At 36.5% G+C, this 19,129-nt stretch overlaps 1 protein-coding gene across 1 annotated transcript in view; it reads left to right on the top strand.

The window, feature by feature from the left end:
- Positions 1–17,829, top strand: part of ELOVL4 (ELOVL fatty acid elongase 4) — a 41,291-nt gene extending 23,462 nt beyond the window's left edge. Inside the window, exons 4-6 of the mRNA XM_015816811.1 lie at positions 12,991–13,162; positions 14,958–15,085; positions 16,943–17,829. Of these exons, the coding sequence (XP_015672297.1) occupies positions 12,991–13,162; positions 14,958–15,085; positions 16,943–17,230 (588 nt within the window). The 3' untranslated portion in view covers positions 17,231–17,829. The remainder of the gene's footprint in view (positions 1–12,990; positions 13,163–14,957; positions 15,086–16,942) is intronic.
- The last annotated feature ends 1,300 nt before the right edge of the window (positions 17,830–19,129 follow it).

The raw sequence follows: 19,129 nt of genomic DNA, 5'->3' as shown, positions 1-19,129 counted from the left end.
ACACATACACACACTTCTCAGCATGAATCACCAATCAACTAATTCTGCTATAGAAATAATACAAACAAAATAAACTTTTTATATTTGGCATAAAGTAAGAGAATAAGAGAACCAAAAGACAAAAAGAGCTAATTAGTTAAAATAAGTTTAAATTTAAAAATAAATTGTTAGAAGACAAATTATAGAGGTTATCAGCTTCTTAGTCATAGTAAACAAAATATTTTTACATTATTTGGGGTCTTAGCAAACTTTACATATATGTTTGTTGATAATAGTCTGCAATTGATAATTGTCCTGCAAGGCAGGACAAGAAGCAACTGATGGAAATTAATCAAAGAGAGAAGCAACCTAGAACTAAGGAGAAATTTCCTGACAGTTAGAACAATTAATCAGTGGAACAACCTGTCTCCAGAAGTTCTGAGTACTCCAACACTGGAAGTTTTTAAGAAGAGACTGGACAGCCATTTGTTGGAAATGGTATAGGGCAGGGGTGTTAAACTGCCAGCCTGCAGGCCAGTTGCATCATGCAGAGGCCGCGCCCACCCCATCTCTGGCAATGCAAAAAAAATTGTGATATGTCACGAGAAAGTCATGTGACACGGCGAGTTTGACCTCCATGATATAGGGTTTCCTACTTGAGCAGTGGGTTGGACTAGAAGACCTCCAAGGTCCCTTCCAACATTATTATTATTATTGTTGTTGTTGTTATTTCTGCTCTTATTTGGTTAGGTTATTTATAGTGTTTTATGTACTATATGTAGAATGTTGAGATGCTTATATTTATGAGTAGTTTATACAATATATAATTGAAGACAACAAAAAAATATAGTAATGAATACTTCCAGTTTTTTTTTCTAGTGTGGATATTTATTCAATAATCTGTGGTCTGAGGAGGCCATAAATTTACTCATTACAGTTACAATGAGGGTAATTAGTAGTCCTAAATTAGGGGAAAGATTTGAGGTTGTATCTCTTGGGTCCATTATGAGAAAATTGATATCCTGGGTTACTGATTGTATAATGTCTGGTTCCCCAGCCATGAATTTATCCCAGTCAGAGATTGTACATTCTAGAGCAGGGGTGTCAAGCTTCCAATGTCACGTGATGTGTCGCAACGTATCATGACTTTTTTGCCATTGCCGGCAATGGGGTGGGCGCGCTTTCGCTATGATGCATCCGGCCCACAGGCCGGCAGTTTGACACCCCTGTTCTAGAGCATACTTACTGTAATGTCAGGCATGAAAGACCAGGTTCACATGTGAAGGTTCAATTAAACTGATTTATTGCTAAAGCCTATGCACAGGAATCTTTTCAAAAGTCCATATCTGGTTAGAGTTACGTAAATAAGGGCCAACAGCACACTTGTGGCTACCTAACAATTCTAGGCTGATTTCCCCCTATTCACTGCATAAAGCAGGCCTACTGAACCGAGCAGGCCCGCTTGGAGACTGCAGATAAAAGAACTAGGAGCACACCTTAGTAGATAGAAGCTCCATCTGCTCACCAGTGGCCTTGCCCATATGGGGGATAATTGGCTGCCAGATGTGGTGATTTCCTCCCTGGCACCTCTTTGGCCACACCTCTTTATACTCTTTGAGTCATTTGGCTATTATTTCCCCACATGCCACTTGCACAGTATTTAGTTTAGTGAACTTTCTCCAGGGAGTTGACTGGGGATTACAACCTGTCTATTCATACCTGGCAAAATGTAAATTGCTTTGATCTCATAGGTGACACTGTTTATTTTTCTAGCTTTGAGCAATTGCTTAAGAAGTGCTTTGAGATGTATTGTTTAATTTATTTTCTTCTCACATGAAAAGTAGAATAATAACAGTGGTTGATAGCTTCTACCTATAATATTGTAATTGAATTGTTTGCATTTCTCCTTAAAATTGACATTTTCTAAGCAACTAGTAGATAAAAACAAAATATATGTAATTGAGCACGAAAGGCTTTGCATATTTTTAATGTTCCTAGGCAGAAAGATGTTAAGATGATGTCATTTTTCATCTAATAATACCTTAGCAGTGCAGTGCAGATAACATCAAAGTCAATGTAGACATTTTAATTATTTTTAAAAAGACTTTTTCAGCATTTGTTCTTAATTAACATGCAATACATTAGCTTCATTCTTTCCAACTCCTGTTTCACATGTCAAGAAAACATCACATTTTACATGTTTTTATATGTAATTGTTTTTATGACTCACAGATTTAATTCTTTAACATATTTGTAATAACCCCATATCCTTGGAAATTTACTCATTTCCTAGATGGTTAATTTATATAACACTTGTGTGTGTGTGTGTGTGTGTGTGTGTTGTGTGTGCACGTAAATCTAATGCAAACTAAAAGAAAGAAAAGAGAATAGAAAGGGGTAAAATGTGCAGGGAAAAAAGAGAAGAAAATGAAAAGTAAGAAATAAAAAAGAAATATATAAAGTTGTGACTTCCAATTTTCATTGCAATAAGTATAAACAAATATACTAATTCTTCACTCTAAGGTTACAAACATTTCTTTCTTCATACCCTATGCTATTTCTTATCTATAAACTAATCTTGCTGACCTTTATTCTGCACCTAAAATCTTTAGTCTCCTCTATGTCATGATTTTTTTTACCCATCTTATGTTGTAAAAAAATAAAACAGTGTCTATAAAGAGGATGTGGAGTTGCATTATAGATAAGAAATAACTACATCTCTATAGCAATGTAATTAAAAAAACAGAGTGAAAACTTTCTTGAACTCATTTGGGTTAATATAAAAGAAAAAAGAAATGACATTGCCAGAGATGTATGCTACCGACCACCTAACCAAACAGATGAAATAGATGAACATTTTACTAATCAGATAGCTAAGATGTGCAGGAAACACATTACAATAGTAATGGCGTTCTTTCACTACCCTGACATCAACTGGGAGACAAAGTCTGCACTAAATGGGAGATCAAACAAGTTTCCAACAAACCTAGCAGACAACTTTGTCATCCAAAAGATGGAGGAAGGAACTAGAGTAGGGGTGTCAAACTCAATTTCACTGAGGGCCGTATCAGCATTGCGGTTGCCCTGGGGGTGTGTGTGTGGCCAGAGTGGGTGCAGCATCAAGGGTGCCTATGGGGACCTGGGCAGGAGTGGGACAGATCTGAGGGTCTCTGGCAGAAGGGGGTGGGACCGGGGCAAGTGCCAAGGCATGGTCCACCGGGGCAAGTACTAAGATGGCCACCACAAAATTGTACATTGGCTCCCAGCTGGCCTGGGCCAGAGCCAAGGCAGCGGGGGCCGTTCCCTCACTGTTTCCAGGATGACTTCGTGGGCCACATGAAACCACTTCACGGGCCGCATCCAGCCCCCGGGCCTTGTGTTTGACATCTCTGAACTAGAGGGTCAACTTTATTGGACTTAATCGTTACTAACAGAGATGAAATGATAGAAGGATTGAAATTGTGCAGATTTTAGGAGAGAGTCATGATATCATATTGGAATTCAACATAATTGAATTAAATTTAAGACAAACTTTAAGACAACTGCTTTCAACAAGCTTAAATAGGGCTTGGGAAGGATTCCCTGGATGAAAATCTTAAAGGAGAAAACAATTCAAGAAGCTTGGGAAATTTAAGTTTATAAAATCCCAGTCTAGTATAATATCACTGAAAAATTAAAAATAAGAGAACCCAGACGAAACCAGCATGGTTACATAAAGAACTCTCTGATTAACTGAAAAACAAAAAGGACAGTATAAAAACTGGAAAGAGGAATATATAACTAAAGCAGCATGTAGCCCAAAGATGAAGTCAAGAAAGCTAAGGTTCAGAATGAAATGAATGAATGAAATGAATTACTGAAACAAACTAAGCTATTAGTAGAAGCAACATGGGTTTGTCAAAAAGAAATCATGCTAGATAAATCTTATTGCATTCTTTGACAAAATGCCTAAATTATTGGATCAGCAGAATGCTGCAGACATAGTATACTTGGACTTTGGCAAGGCATTTGACAAAGTTGACCACAGTCTACTTCTTGATAAGATAGAAAACTGTGGGATAGACAATATCACCACCAAATAGATTTGTAACTGGCTGACCAACTGCACTCAACTTTAGTTCTCAATGGAACTATATCGATATGGAGAGAAGCATGCAGTTGGGTACCCAAGATTCTGTCTTAGGCCCAATACTCTTCAACATCTTCATAAACAATTTAGATGAGGGGATAGAAGGAGAACTCATTGAATTTGGAGATGATACCAAGCTGCAATAGCCAACACTTTAGAAGACAGACTCAAGATCCAGGAAGATCTTGACAGACTTGAACACTAGGCTTGATCCAACAAATGCAATTCAGTGGTGAGAAAAGCAAGGTTTTACACTTAATTGGGAAAAACTAAATGTACAGGTATATAATAGACTCAACCTATCTGGCTCAACCTCAGTACCTGTGAAGGGGAACTAGGAGTTCTAGTGGACCACTACTTATTAATGAGCCCACAGTGTGCTGCAGCTGCCAAAATAGCCATATAGTTTTAGGCTGCATCAACAGAGAGATAGTATCAAGTGTTGGTACTGCTTAATACTGCATGGGTAAGACCACACTTGGAATACTTCATCCAGTTTTGGTCACCACAAAAACACCTACAAAAAAAAAATGTTGAGACTCTAGAAAGAGTGCAAAGAGCAACAAAGATAATTATGGGACTGCAAGCTAAAGCATATGATGAATGATTGCAGGAACAGGGTATGTCTAGTCTAATGAAGAGAAGGACTAGTGATGACATGATAGCAGTCTTCCAATATTGAAGGGCTGTCATAGACAAGAGGGGATTGACCTATTTTCTAAAGCAGACGTCCCCAACCTTTTGGGCACCAGGGACCGGTTCTGTGGAGAAAGGTTTTTCCACAGACTGGAGGGTGTGTGATTTTGTGTGCTGCCTGCATCCTGCATATGGGGCTTTGCTTGTTTGTGCGGACTGGTTGCTGGCATGCTGCGGCCTGGTATTGGTCCACGGACCAGGGGTTGGGGACCCTTGTTCTAAAGCACCTGAGAGCAGGACAAGAATTAATAAATGGAAATTTATCAAAGAGAGATCCAAGCTAAAATTAAGGAGAAATTTCCTGACAATGAAAACAATTAATCAGTGGAACAACTTGCCTCCAGAAGTTATGGGTGCTTCATCACTTGGCATTTTTAAGAGATTGAACATCCATTTGTCTGGAATAATATAGAGTCTCCTGCTTGAGCAGGGATTGGATTAGAAGACCTCCACAGTCCCTTCCAACTCTGTTATTCTATATTCCCAAGAGATGCTATTTATACTTGATAATTAATTCCAAAATTTATTGTAAAAGTTTACATATGCCAATTTTATCTGAACTCTTAGCCCATTTATAACTTTCTAGGATCAAAACCTTATTTAGTTTTTTGCTGTTTATTTCAGATTCTTTAAATTTCTACACTGATGATTAAAAATTTTCTTTTGTTCAGGATTAAAGGCAGCCTCACCCAGTATTTTCAAATTTGTTTTTCTGAAGAGCCTTAAAACGGCTTAGCAGTAGCTAATGAACAATTTCTGAAAGTGATTAGAAAGTGAGGTTTGTGAGCTTAGTGTCCTTTAAAAGTCTCTATCAGGGTTGCAATAAGATAGCTAGTTCCATCATCTTCCCACACTCAAACTCACAGGAAACTGCTGTCCTACCATCTCCTCGTGGGGAGAAGCCAACCTGAACACATGTGGATGATGTCCTGTCCTCTCTTTATCTGGAGAACTTTCAAGGAAGCCTTCTACTCACTAGTTTTTTGGTCTTCACCGTGGTTGTTGACTCTGCTTTCACAGAACTGTCTTTAGATCCTCTGGAACTCTGATTTATAGAGATTTTTCAAAGAATTTGGTATCAATTACCATCTTAGAGAAGCAATGCAAATGACATATGATGATATTTTGAACTTCGTGCCTTTGCAAAATCTCACCTTGTTGCAGCTTTTATACTATATATGGACAGAGATGTGGGGAGGTGTAGGAAACAGTTGTATAATATGTTGTCTGATATTAACCCATCTGATGGGTTTTATCACCTCTGCAAATTCTTTATGTCAAAGATTTACCTGGCTGTTTGTACGTCTCACTCTTCTGTTAGAATTTGTTTGGACAGGTTTACTTTGAAGAAAAGAGCAAGCTATACCATTACATACATTATAAGACAATTTCTTTGTCTAAATAGTAATGATAGCACAGATCTCAATTTTTTTTTATTTCTATATCCTAAAACTCAGTTTATTAAGGCTGTTAGATCTGGGCTGCATCTGCACCATAACTAGATGGAAGCAAAGAGATAAAGTTATTTGTTCCATTTGCTGCCATCTAATCATTATCCAGGTATTTGCAAACTTGGTAACCCTGTCTTAATTAATCTTGACACAGATTATGTTCTTTAGAACAGAGGTCCCCAACCTTCGTTCTGTGGACTGGCACCGGGCCGCAGCATGCCAAAAACCAGTCCGCGCAAGCAAGCAAAGCCCCATCCACGGGATGCAGGCAGCACATGAAACCACGCCCCCTCTGGTCCGTGGAAAAACCTCTCTCCACGGAACCAGTCCCTGGTGCCCAATAGATTGGGGACCTCTGCTTTAGAAGATGCTAGAACTTTCCACAATAAATTGGTGGATAATAATGTAAATTTCATTTTTACATTTGTGTGTTGCCAAATTTATTTTCAACAGCATACTTTTCAAAGCTTCAAAATGTAGGCACAAATCTAAAAGTATATTCCATATTGAATAGCAGTAGCAATAGCACTTAGATTTACATACTGCTTCATAGTGTTTTACAGCACTCTCTAAATAGTTTACAGAATCAGCATATTGTCCCCAATAATATGGAGCCTCATTTTACTGACCTTGGAAGAATGGAAGGGTGAGTCATCCTTGAGTTGGTCAGAATCAAACTCCTGGCAGTTGGTAGAGTTAGCCTGCAGTACTGAATTCTAGCCACTGTGCCACCATGGCTCTCATTGAATATATGAATACTGAATGTATTCCATATTGAAAATTAAATATATATTCCATATTGAGAGTGGAGGTTATCTAACAGTTGAATTGAATATCAATTCATGCTATGTATTCTATTCCCTTTAGCAGTATGGTTAGTTGATACACATAAAGTATATTTTACAGTTGAGAGTTTCCAGGTTCTCTCCTCCATAAAGATTAAATTGCGTCTTTCTTTATGATCGATGGAGGCATTATTTTCTAAATTTGTTGATGTTTTAATTTTATTGTCTTTATTCAGTTTTAGATTTATTGTGCCATAGTTTTTATTTTGCCTTCATTATCAAGTTTTTTTTTTTAAAAGCGTGTAGTATAATTATTTAAAATATAAAGTATATATGAGGACTCAAATATTTTTTAAATTAAATCAAGTAAGTTTCAGATGAGTCTGAAGGCATTTGATAGCTTCTTTATCAGTGTTTTTCAATCTGAGCAACGTTTAAGTATATGGACTTCAGCTTCCAGAATTTCCTGTCTAGCACGGGAAACACATTTTAATATTGCTGAGGTTGAGGAACACTTTTCAAATCATCCAGTATTCCTGAAAGTTCACACATGGTTTCTCACATCCTTTTAACCTCATAGTAATGTGTGAGGAGGTTAAATTGAAGGAAGAGGTGGCTGGATTAAAGATAATGAGTAGCCAATATAACTAAGTGGGATCTAAACTCAGGGTCCCCTAGTCCTAGTAAAACTCTGTATATAGAAGGGAGCAATTATTCTTATACTGAGAATTGTCTCTAATAGTGAATAATGTGATCAAATATAGCATTAATAATAGTTTTGAAAATCAGTATCGCAGACATTTAAGACAAGTGGCAACCATTCAGTATCTAATTTAAAATAAATTAAGGAAACCATGCAGGACAGCTGAAGCCATAGGAGGTGCCTGAATTTTCTACTTATAATGATGTAACCTGTGTGTTTCTATTTTCCCGTCATGTTGTATTTCTATGTTTTGTGGATATATGTGTCTTAGACATCATAGAATAGACTCTGCATGCTTTGCTTTGGATCACATGACCAGGAGGGAGGGGCTTAGAAGGCAGCAATTATGGTTTTCTCCACAGTGAATTTCTTGGGTTGGTTTTTGTTGTTGTTGTTGTTTAACTCAGTGCCTATCGTACTTTTTCTGGTTGTGTTTCTTGGAGAGTTACCTTGCTGATGAACAGACATACAGATAGACAAATTCCTGAGTTTCCTTATATAATTTATTTCCAACATTTTTTGGGTTGGAAAGAATAATTTGAGCAAAAGCAAAAACTGTTTTTCACTCAATTATTGCATAGTTCTTACAGCAATATCAAGAACTATCCAAAATATAAATATAAACTTTGAAAAAACAGAACAATACAGGGCCCAATTTGATGTGGGGACAAAAGCTAGCAAACTAATAGTCACGTTTGAAAGAGAGGCTGATCAAACCACAATCTGCAGAGAAAGAGAAAGAGAAAAATTTCCCTGATGTATTTATCTGGGAAAGGTAACTGGTAGTTTCCTTCCTTCCTTCCTTCCTTCCTTCCTTCCTTCCTTCCTTCCTTCCTTCCTTCCTTCCTTCCTTCCTTCTGCCATGCCATGCCATGCCATGCCATGCCATGCCATGCCTACCAATTCTGCATAGCATACAAACAGAAACAGGAACTTTAAACAAACCACAATGGGACTATAGTGATACTCCTCATCAGACAGTACCACTATTGCCACCTTGTATTTTGTGATTGTTTTAACAGGAGGCAGGCCTAACGTTAATGTCCCCCCAAATGTTCCATCAAACTACCCTACTAAAAAATTCATCAGCGGTTGTTGCATAGTGTGCGGGAGTGATTGCAGATGCCTGCAGATGGAACTCCTTTGGGGTTGGGACTCTAAGCCAGCCTTCTCTCCCTGATCCCAACAAACAAGTTGTCAGTATAAAACTCTCAGGGATTTGCAGTGAGCTAATATACAGTTTCAAAATACTGTTCCGTGGTTTGCTGATGTATTCTTAATGACAAACCAACAATGGAAATCATGCCATTCTCACAAAAGAACAAGCCAGTCAACCACATAGTTCATTGCAGTGAGCAAATGCACCTAAAATACCTATTTATTGTGTGGTCTATATTTTGCCTCCAGTCACTGATGCATTCTGCCCTTTAATACCAGTTGATGAAAAATACAAAAGGGAAGAGTCTGTTCTGCTGTTGTACTTGGCTGTTTCCCTTAGGCACTGAATTGGCAACTGCACAGATTTTTGATTCAAAGCTCATTTTACAGTAACATTTAATGATGGCTCTCTTTACATTTGAAAAAAAAATAGGATGTATTAATATTGCAGAATCCAACCTCGGTCGGTCACCTGGAGCCTGTTATTTGTGGTGTTTTAGATGTTGATTGGGGTGTTGATGGCTGGCTATTAAATCATTGGCTGTTGTTTGTTTTGTTGCCAAGCCTTCACCTCCTACGTACTCAGTAAGCTGGTGGTCAATCATAGCTAGCCATCAACACCCCAATCAACATCTAAAAAGTCACATAACGAGAGGCGCCATATAAATACCACACATAAAGCAAATACTCTGTGAGAGAGACATTTCCTGAATATGGGCTCCAAGTCTGAAGGTTTGGAAAAATAAACCTCTGGTCCTGGTGACAGACTCAGATTGGATCTTGCAACATTATCCTGAAACTTGTATATTTGCCTTCATCCGTGTGTTAATATTGTTGGCTATGAAATACTGTTTTAGAAAGCAGGAAGAGATTACTTCTGCTTTTTCAAATAGTAGCAGAAGAAGGGCCTCTGATACCAATCTTAATTTAAAAAAATGTTTATACAAATGTAGTAATCCTTTAGATCGGGGCTGGGCAATTCATTTTCCCAAGGAACCATATGAGAAAATGGGATTGCTGTGGAGGGCCGAACCAATGTACCCTGATTTGATGTCCTCAAACTCTGCCACCTCATCTCCTCTTTCAGGTGAGGGGTGCGTAAAAGCAGAAAAGTCCTTTCTCTCCTCCCCTTCCCATGGCCACCAGCCAATTGAAGGAGTGCACGGGCGGTTGCGCAGAGTGGGACCTAACTTGGAAGCTTTTCCTGCCCCCTACGGTGCACTTATTTACATTTGATTTCTAATTTCCAATTGACTTCATGATGGCCAGACAGGGATAGTCAAAGGGCAGATATAGCCCAGGGGCTGTAAAATGCCTAGGTCTGTTTTAGATTATGCCAGAAATAGTATTAATGTATTAATCCTACTGCAATTAATACAATGTGATACAATACGTTATTCTGAATATTGTACTGGTACAACACAACCTGTTCTAAATTCATGTAGGTAATCCTTGATTTATGACCATTTGTTTACTGGCTTTTCAAAAGTGAAAAAAGTGACTTACAACAAGTCTTTGTGCTTATGACCATCACAGCATCTCTATAGTCATGTGATCAAATCATGATGACTGACTTAATAATCATCTTGCTGAACAATGGAAGTTCCACTCCTAATTGTGGTTATAAACCTGTAGTCCTGACAAGTACCCAAGAAGCCATTTGTGTAAAGTCATGAATTGCCTTCCAAAGCAGCTCAACCATAGGGTATTATGACAAGGCAAGGTATTAATGCATGCATGACTGAAGGCAAAATCATGCAGTGTGCTTCTAAGGAGAAGGGAGCAGCAGAAACCAATTGTTTATAATATTTTCCTGAAATAAAATAATCAGAATTAAATAGAATTGTCTTCTGATACATGAAATATTTAGGAAAGATTCATCCATTTGTCAGTATTCTTTTCATGATCCTACGATTAGGATTAACTGTGTCTTTCATTGTGCCATTAAATGATATTTGAATAGTATTATGAACACAACCTGATGTGGAAGAGTAATTGCAAGTGTCCATAGTAAATCTTGATGACAGCAAAATGACAACATTTTGTGCAGCAGCATTGTACAGATTTTGTCATTACTTACTTGCATGCCAACATCTGATGCAAGCATACAAGTTGTGACATTTGAATGATGCCATCGCACACATTTTGCCATTTCGTCCTCTCTTGTGTCCCCTGCAGGTTCCCAAGCCTGGTTGCTTCTTCTAGTTATGTGTTGCAAATGACTTGAGTTAAAAGGACACCATCAAGTGCTGTAGACCAGTTAAGATGTTGTTCCATAGGGACGCCGTGAACTGTAACTTTTATGTTTTTAAGAAAAAGAGAGCCAACAGTTGTCCACTGTGGACACTCACATTTTAGAGATACTTCTGAAATAACACCTTATATACTCTTGCTCCATGTTTTCCAGCTTAATATTTCTTTTTCAGAAATATTTATAGATCCTGAAAGTTTTAAATATTTGCATAGTGTGTTAGAATTCATTTTTTTTTAAAAAAGTGTTTCACATAGTGATAGCATGTTGCATATAAACACCACTCCTAGTCACTTTGTTTGTAAATTGAGGGCACTGACTTCTTATACTCTGAGCAGAAACTGAAAAGTAGTAAATGCTTAAGTTGCTAACCTTGGTTCAGGCCATAACAGTTAAGAAATCATAACCATAATGATTAGAATACTGAGATATCTTTAATTTCATTAGAGAAAAGAGAGTATCTGTTTACTGCTGCCTGTAACCTGTGCAAAATGTATGGTTTTAATGTTTAAAATAAGATAGATTATAGAAAGAATAGATTCACAGTATAACTTTAGAGAAAGAGATAATTCTACAATTATACTTATAACTGCTATAAAGAAGATCAGAAACTACTTCTTTATATCTTTTTTCTTTTCTATTTTTCTTCTACATTTTTTCTTTTTTTTTCGCACTTTGGCTTTCTCTTTTATTTCTTTCTTTTTTCATTTTTACTCTATTTTCATTTGTATTAATTTTTTATCTTAATAATAATAATAATGATAAAGTTGGAAGGGACCTTGGAGGTCATCTAATCCAACCCCCTGCTCAGGCAGGAAACCCTATACCATTTCGGACAAATGGCTGTCCAATTTCTTCTTAAAAACTTCCAGTGTTGGAGCATTCACCGCTTCTGGAGGCAGGTTGTTCCACTGGTTAATTGCTCTAACTGTCAGGAAGTTTCTCCTTAGTTCTAGGTTGCTTCTCTCCTTGATCAGTTTCCATCCGTTGCTTCTTGTCCTGCCTTCAGGCACTTTGGAAAATAGCTTCACTCCCTCTTCTTTGTGGCAGCCCCTGAGATATTGGAACACTGCTATCATGTCCCCCCTCTTCCTTCTCTTTGTTAAACTAGACTATTCTTGTTTTTGAATCTTTCAATAATATTATTTATTTATTTTTATTTATTTACTATGAAATTTATATGCTGCCCATCTTGTTGTCCAGAGTGATGCTGGGCAACTTACAAGTAATAAAAATAGCAATATAAAAACAAATCACATACACACATTCTCTCACACACACACATATACACACAAACACATACAGAGACACACACACACACACAAACACGGGATTATCTTTTAAAGAGAGAGAGTGAATGTGTAAATGAAAATAAAAATATTAATCCTATTTCTGCTCTTGTAGTATAAGAGGGCTAGGCCTGATGTAGTTGTGTGCATATCTGATTTTATCTTAATTTCCAAGTCACAAAAGCTGCTTCTTCCATAATAAGACTTCAAATGCCTAAAATCAGCAGAATGTGGGAGATTTTGTTTGTTTTTTTAACACCAGACTTTTTAAAGAGAATAAAGTACTAAATGTGTTCATATCTCTTGTCTTAACATGACAAAATAAAGTTCAACTCTTCATTTAAATACCTACTAACTGAGGCAAATAGTCAGGAAGAAGAGATAAGTACTGGGCAAATTGTGCAGGAACTTTTTAACCCAGTAGAAACAAATGAATAATTAAATTAAATAAATAAATGAATAATTAAAGCTTCCATTGTGGCATACGTACTATATGGTACATGGTGCCTTGGCCTGACCCTGTCTTTATATTCTTGTTTCGTTTCACAGATAGCAGGAGCTTTATGGTGGTACTACATATCCAAAGGGATTGAGTATCTGGACACAATATTCTTCATCCTAAGAAAGAAATTTAATCAAATCAGCTTTCTTCATGTCTATCACCATTTCACTATGTTTACTTTATGGTGGATTGGCATAAAGTGGGTTGCAGGAGGACAAGGTGAGTAAAGTTGTCTACTAAGTGGAAAACGAATATTGAAAGGAAAATGAACGTTCATATAGAATATTAGCATGTACATATTTTCTATACTACAGTTATAAAAATGAGTGTGTGCTTAATTCTGTGGTGTTAATAATTTAAAGACATATTCTTTCTTCTCTGGGAAATGAGGGGGAGGAAAGATATATTACTATAGGCTTTTGAAACCCTTTCCACACCAGCATAAATGCATGATTCAGATTTTAAATCCGTATTCTTCCCCTTGTGTTTAGGTCTATGAACTGCATGAAGCAACAGATAGATCTAACTTGCCTAGCTAAAATTCTGCAACCACAGGCAGATAAATTCTTGATTGTGCCTTGCTTAATTTAGCATGGTGATGAAAGAATCTAGTCAACTAAGTCATAACAATTTTAATAAGACTTCCACTTATGCTTAGAACACTTGTATTTATTTTATGTTTGTTCACTGTGAAAACTAGTTTTAATTGCTTCATTTTACTCTGTGGATAAAAATTGTACATAAAGGTTATAGTATTAGGTTGTAATGCTTATCACACTTTTCCCATTATTTCTTTATGGTTCCTTAAGTCATACAACTCAAAATCAGAATCTTGGCCTTAGTTTGCATTTTCTGCCTTTAATTATGCATGTTTCCCTGTGTATACATTTCCATAGATTGCCCTATAAATCAGATATTTTATGCTCGTACTAAATAATAAATTCATAATTTCTATTGTATAGTATAACCGTTCGAATTATTCTGCAGTCCCTGTATACTTTATAGTTGTAAACTAATACTTTGAAAGGAGGTTCATTTACCCAAAGTCAACAATCCTTCCAGTACAAGTCTAGAAAAAGGAGCCATCACAAATATCAGTTTTCTGACATGATCAAGTTTTACATTTGCACGTTCAGTCCAGCACAATAAAACTGTGGAGACTATTTCTTTGCTAAGACATCAGTACAGCTAGTCCATGACTTACAGCCTTTCATTTAGTGACCATCAAAGTTACAACAGCACTGAAAAAAGCTTTTTCATAATGACTATTGCAGCATTCCCATGGTCACATGATCAAAACTTGGATGCTTAGCAACTGGTTCATACTTATGACCGTTGCTGTGTCCCAGGGTCATGTGATCATCTTTTGCTGTCTGACATGCAAAGTCAATGGGGAAGCCAGATTCACTTAACAACTGTGTTATTAATTTAACAATTGCAATGATTCACTAAGGCAAAACTCCTTAGTCACATACATTTTGGGCTCAATTGTGGTCATAAGTTGAGGACTACCTGTACAACTAGGAGTATGGAAGAGTTATTCATTGCTTATCGTCTACTGGACTGAAAATGAACATGTAATCACCATACATTTCTACTCTTAGTTGTTCTGTGTGTAGTAAAATTCCAAAATAAGTTTTCCAGGCACACATTTCACATAGAACAAGTGATGCGGGAATATGATGCCATTTTCCGATATTTGTAGCAATTTATGCTTGCAATTAAATTGTACCAATGCATTCAAGCTATAGCATCCCATAGGTGGGCTACCTTAGCATACCATAGGTGGGCTTTTATATGGGTAAAAGAAGAGCCTTGCTTTTTTTCTTCTTCTTATCCTCTGATCTACCGCTGAGAAATTATAACTTTTCAAAATTATAAGGAGACAGGGTGAGAAAAACTGATATCAAGACATTGTGCTTTCTTCTCCTTGGTGAGAAAAATTAAATATCATTGAATATGGTTACCTTAATGATTTCGGTAATGTTCTTATTTTGTTTCTTCTACCCAACAGCATTTTTTGGAGCTCATATGAATGCTTTCATTCATGTTGTTATGTACATGTATTATGGACTAGCTGCCTGTGGCCCAAAGTTCCACAAGTATCTTTGGTGGAAACGATACTTGACCATAATGCAATTAGTAAGTATTTTTTTTAAAATCTATCAGTTATTTTTTAAATTGTATCTTTTCAGTGTGGGAACTTTGAAAGTAATAAGCACCTTTAGAGAGTCTCTTTTTCAACATGAGGAAACTCACGCAGAAGAAACCCTTACCTGTTCTCTATGTGTTGCCATCAGCATATAGAGAATTACAAGAATGGCAACAAGATACTTATCTAGAACTTTTATAGCTGTTCTCCCTTTTCCCATACAATCACTCCTCATTTACTGACTGCACTCCATTCCAACGATCATATCATGAAGCAAAAGGGTCACTAAGTGAGCATGTATTGATAGAAGAAGTTGCAGCGAAGATCACTAGTCAATGCTGTTTCATTCAAATAACATTCTGTTTTACAAGTCCTGTGTCTGACCCATTGTTTCACCACTACCACCACCTTTTAGTGTGGTGTTTTTGTTTAAACAAGCTATCTCTTCCTGAGCTGCTTTTTTCCACAGGGCAGAACCTCCCTAAAAAAATGCTAATCACAAGTTAACAAACTCAGGTCTGTGACCTTAATTAGAACCCTCCAACCAACTGTGCTACTGCCTGAAACTGATCAGACCTTAATCAGTTTCACACCAAAGGCTTTTGTTGTCATAAATGTGCACATTAGTTAGAAAATATTTTTTTTTACCATTGTATTTGTGAATAGTTACTAACCAAGGTAGTAAAAGAGGAGTGGCTGTACAGACAATATATTTTTTAAGAATAATGGGAGAGAGCTTATATATTATAATTATTTAAATCTGCAAAACTTAAGTACGGTTCATATAAGCACACACAATTCTGGTACACTCTCAATTCTCAGTAAAAAAAAAATCCTAATGAGTTATTATCCAATAACTATGAATGTATGTGCAAATATGTATATTAAAAATTACACTAAAAATGGTCGAGTGATTCCTGGGTATATATATGTTAAAAGCTGTACAACGACACTAGAACACCAGGAAGAGTTAAAACCAAAAAAGTTTTAATAAATATTTAAAAACCTAGCTTTCGTTGAATATCTATCAACGTCATCACTGACCAACATACACCCTGATGACGTTGATAGATATTCAACGAAAGCTAGGTTTTTAAATATTTATTAAAACTTTTTTGGTTTTAACTCTTCCTGGTGTTCTAGTGTCGTTGTACAGCTTTTAACAAATATGTATATCTATATACATATTGGCCCCGGACAGCACGCTAAAAATGGGCAAGTCCTTGAAAAGAAATTATTTATTTACTTAAGAAAATTTATATGGCGGCCCAAATCGCTCTCAGTGACTCTGGGGAGCTTACAAGGATAAAATGATACAAGGATACAAAAACAATTTTAAAAAATAGCCTCACTCCCCACCCCTGACAATAACAATCAAGCTTAGGGTTCCAAGTCATGTTCAGTTAGCTTGCTAGCCTCTTCCTCCTCTCATTTCTCATTCATATCCAGGGGCTTCATGTCTGCAATTAAGACCTGCTCTATCTAGAGTGGTGACCTCTATCAGTCTGATTTTTCAGAGTTACTCCGGTGTGCAGATGCTTCCTTCTCCTGGAGAACTTCAGAAGGAAGGCAGGAGTCACTTACTCATCCCCTTTGAAGCAATGGTAGCAATCATTTCCCTGTTTCAACAGCATCTTCCTTTATTGCATTCTCAGCAATATAATGTAAGATGATCCTCCTTCCCTTAGTTCACTAATAATTAGAGAGCCCATCACGCTTTTAAGTAAATAAAGAAATGTACGAATGGCATTCAGGCACTTTTTCAGGGGAAAAAAAAACCCTCACAGAAATCCTAACATAAACTTATTAATCAGGATTAATGGACCTTCTGTTATTCTACTTTTCAGGTTCAGTTCCATTTGACTTTTGGCCACGCCGCCCTGTCTATTTATATTGATTGCCCCTTTCCTAGATGGATGCATTGGGGTGTCATTTTCTATGCCACCACTTTCATTATTCTGTTTGGTAACTTCTACTATCGGACATACAAGATGCCCAAGCAGCCCAAGGAGCTCAAGCAAAAAGAGAAGAATGGCAAGATCACCAATGGCGTAATAGCAAATGGTATAAGGAAATCAGAAAACGGTGCAGTTATGGAAAATGGAAAAGTGCATAAGAAAGCCAAAGGAGAGTAACTTGATTCAAGCCTTAAACATTGCGAGCAGTGAGGATTCTTCAATCTGATAATAAAAGAAAAGGAAATACTGTCCTGTCTTTACCAATTGACCTTTAGGTTATTGAAGAGATAGAAAACATTATTTATGAAGATTGTTTTAACAACAAAAATCCTATTGTAATTATGTAATTATTGAGATTCGTTAACTTTATGTAAACTTTTAGACTGTGGGTGTTGGTAATGTAAGAAAGAATTGCTGCAATATTATTTACTGTCAATCCAATGGTTAAAATTGCAGTTAACCAAGGATACAATTGATTTATTGAAACAGACATCTTTTTGAAAAAGAGAGCTTACAAATTCTACCATTTCTAGTCAATGTTTTAAGCAAAAAAAAAAAAGCCCTCAATGAAAATATGGAGAGGGAGGTTTGCTCTCTTTTTAAATAATTTGTAGTTTCTTAGTCTAAATTATACAGTATTGCTGTATTAGGTTGTTCTAATTTTTCCCTTATGTCTGTTACATTGTTGTTCATTGTGTGAAAATACACCTACCTCTTTATTTGGTAAAAAATAACAACTACTATTAAATATTCATTTCTGAAATAAGGAGCCCGTAATATATTATTTAGAAAAAACATTGGTCTCCCATTAACAAAACACATTTTTTTATTAACAAGCATAAAACGACATTTGAACATCTTTGATGATTCTTGTATCCGATTGCACGAAATGCATGGTGTCGATGCTTTTTCAATGATCAAATGTAAATAGTGGGTGGATCAAGGATATAAATCAATTTTTATTTTGCTAATGGCCTACTTATTTAGCATGGGATGAATTCAATATAAAGAGGAGAGAGATTCATAATTACAAAGAACTTTGCATTTGAAGGCTTGAAATCCATAGTTTACTGGGGTTTAACTGTGGAAGCAAGTACTTTGGTGCCGTGACCAGATGCACTGTACCTATATTGTGGTGAACTGTTTAGTCACACAATAATCTTGCTCTTTGGTACTGTAAAACCTCCAGATTCATGTGTTTAAAACAGGCTCTGTGCATGTACCGATGGCTCTTGCGATCGCATCCCTGCAAGAGCAATAATGGTTTCGTAAAAAGATTCTATTCTTTCCATATCAGCTTCTCTACGTCTTATTTCCATGGATGCTCTTCTCATTCCTTCTGCTGCACTATTGTGGCTTCTCTCTAAAGTTTGATAGAGTACCTCAAGCTCTTCTCCACTATGAACTGCATACATTATATTGCACTACAATGAAGAAAGTACAATAATGACTCTTCATTTGCACAGCCGGACAACTTGGAGAGAAGTCATGATTTGCTCCAGCTTGGAGTGACTTTGAGGGAGAGCTGCATCACCCAGAAGGTCTTTAGATTTCTCCGTTCTAAGTACAAGAGCCCATCCTCATGTATTTTTTGAGAAACAGTTCTTTCTAGCAGCATATTTTATATCATGGAAATAAAGTTATTTAGTTGAGACAGAAGCTCACGGAATATTCTGTTTTATTTTACTTGTCTTGTATTGTCTACAATAAACAACAGGAAAACAAAATCACATTTCTTGATATTCATAATGTCTCTGACTTGAAATTTAAAGGTAATTTAAATGTTTATGTAAATAGCTTGGCTTTGAAGATGGTAACAAATTAACCTGTAGATTAAGACTTGTATCCATAGTAATCCAATTTAGCAATGAAATACTGATGAGCTTCAATTCTCTCATACATACTCTGCAATAAGTCTGTATAAATTCAATTTTACTTATTTATTTACATATATAGGATTGTACTACTGGTCTACATAGCAGATATTATCTGAATGATGGGACCACATACTAACAACTTGAATTTTTGTTGATTTCAGTGAGGAGGCATTATGTTTTTTTCTTGGTTCTTTAGTTC

The sequence above is a fragment of the Protobothrops mucrosquamatus genome, unplaced genomic scaffold (assembly GCF_001527695.2).
Source record: "Protobothrops mucrosquamatus isolate PMUCROS unplaced genomic scaffold, P.Mucros_1.0 scaffold503, whole genome shotgun sequence".
In the NCBI taxonomy this organism is placed as follows: Eukaryota; Metazoa; Chordata; class Lepidosauria; order Squamata; family Viperidae; genus Protobothrops; species Protobothrops mucrosquamatus.
Note: the sequence above shows the minus strand (reverse complement) of the source record. Positions and strands in the feature narration are given on the sequence as shown.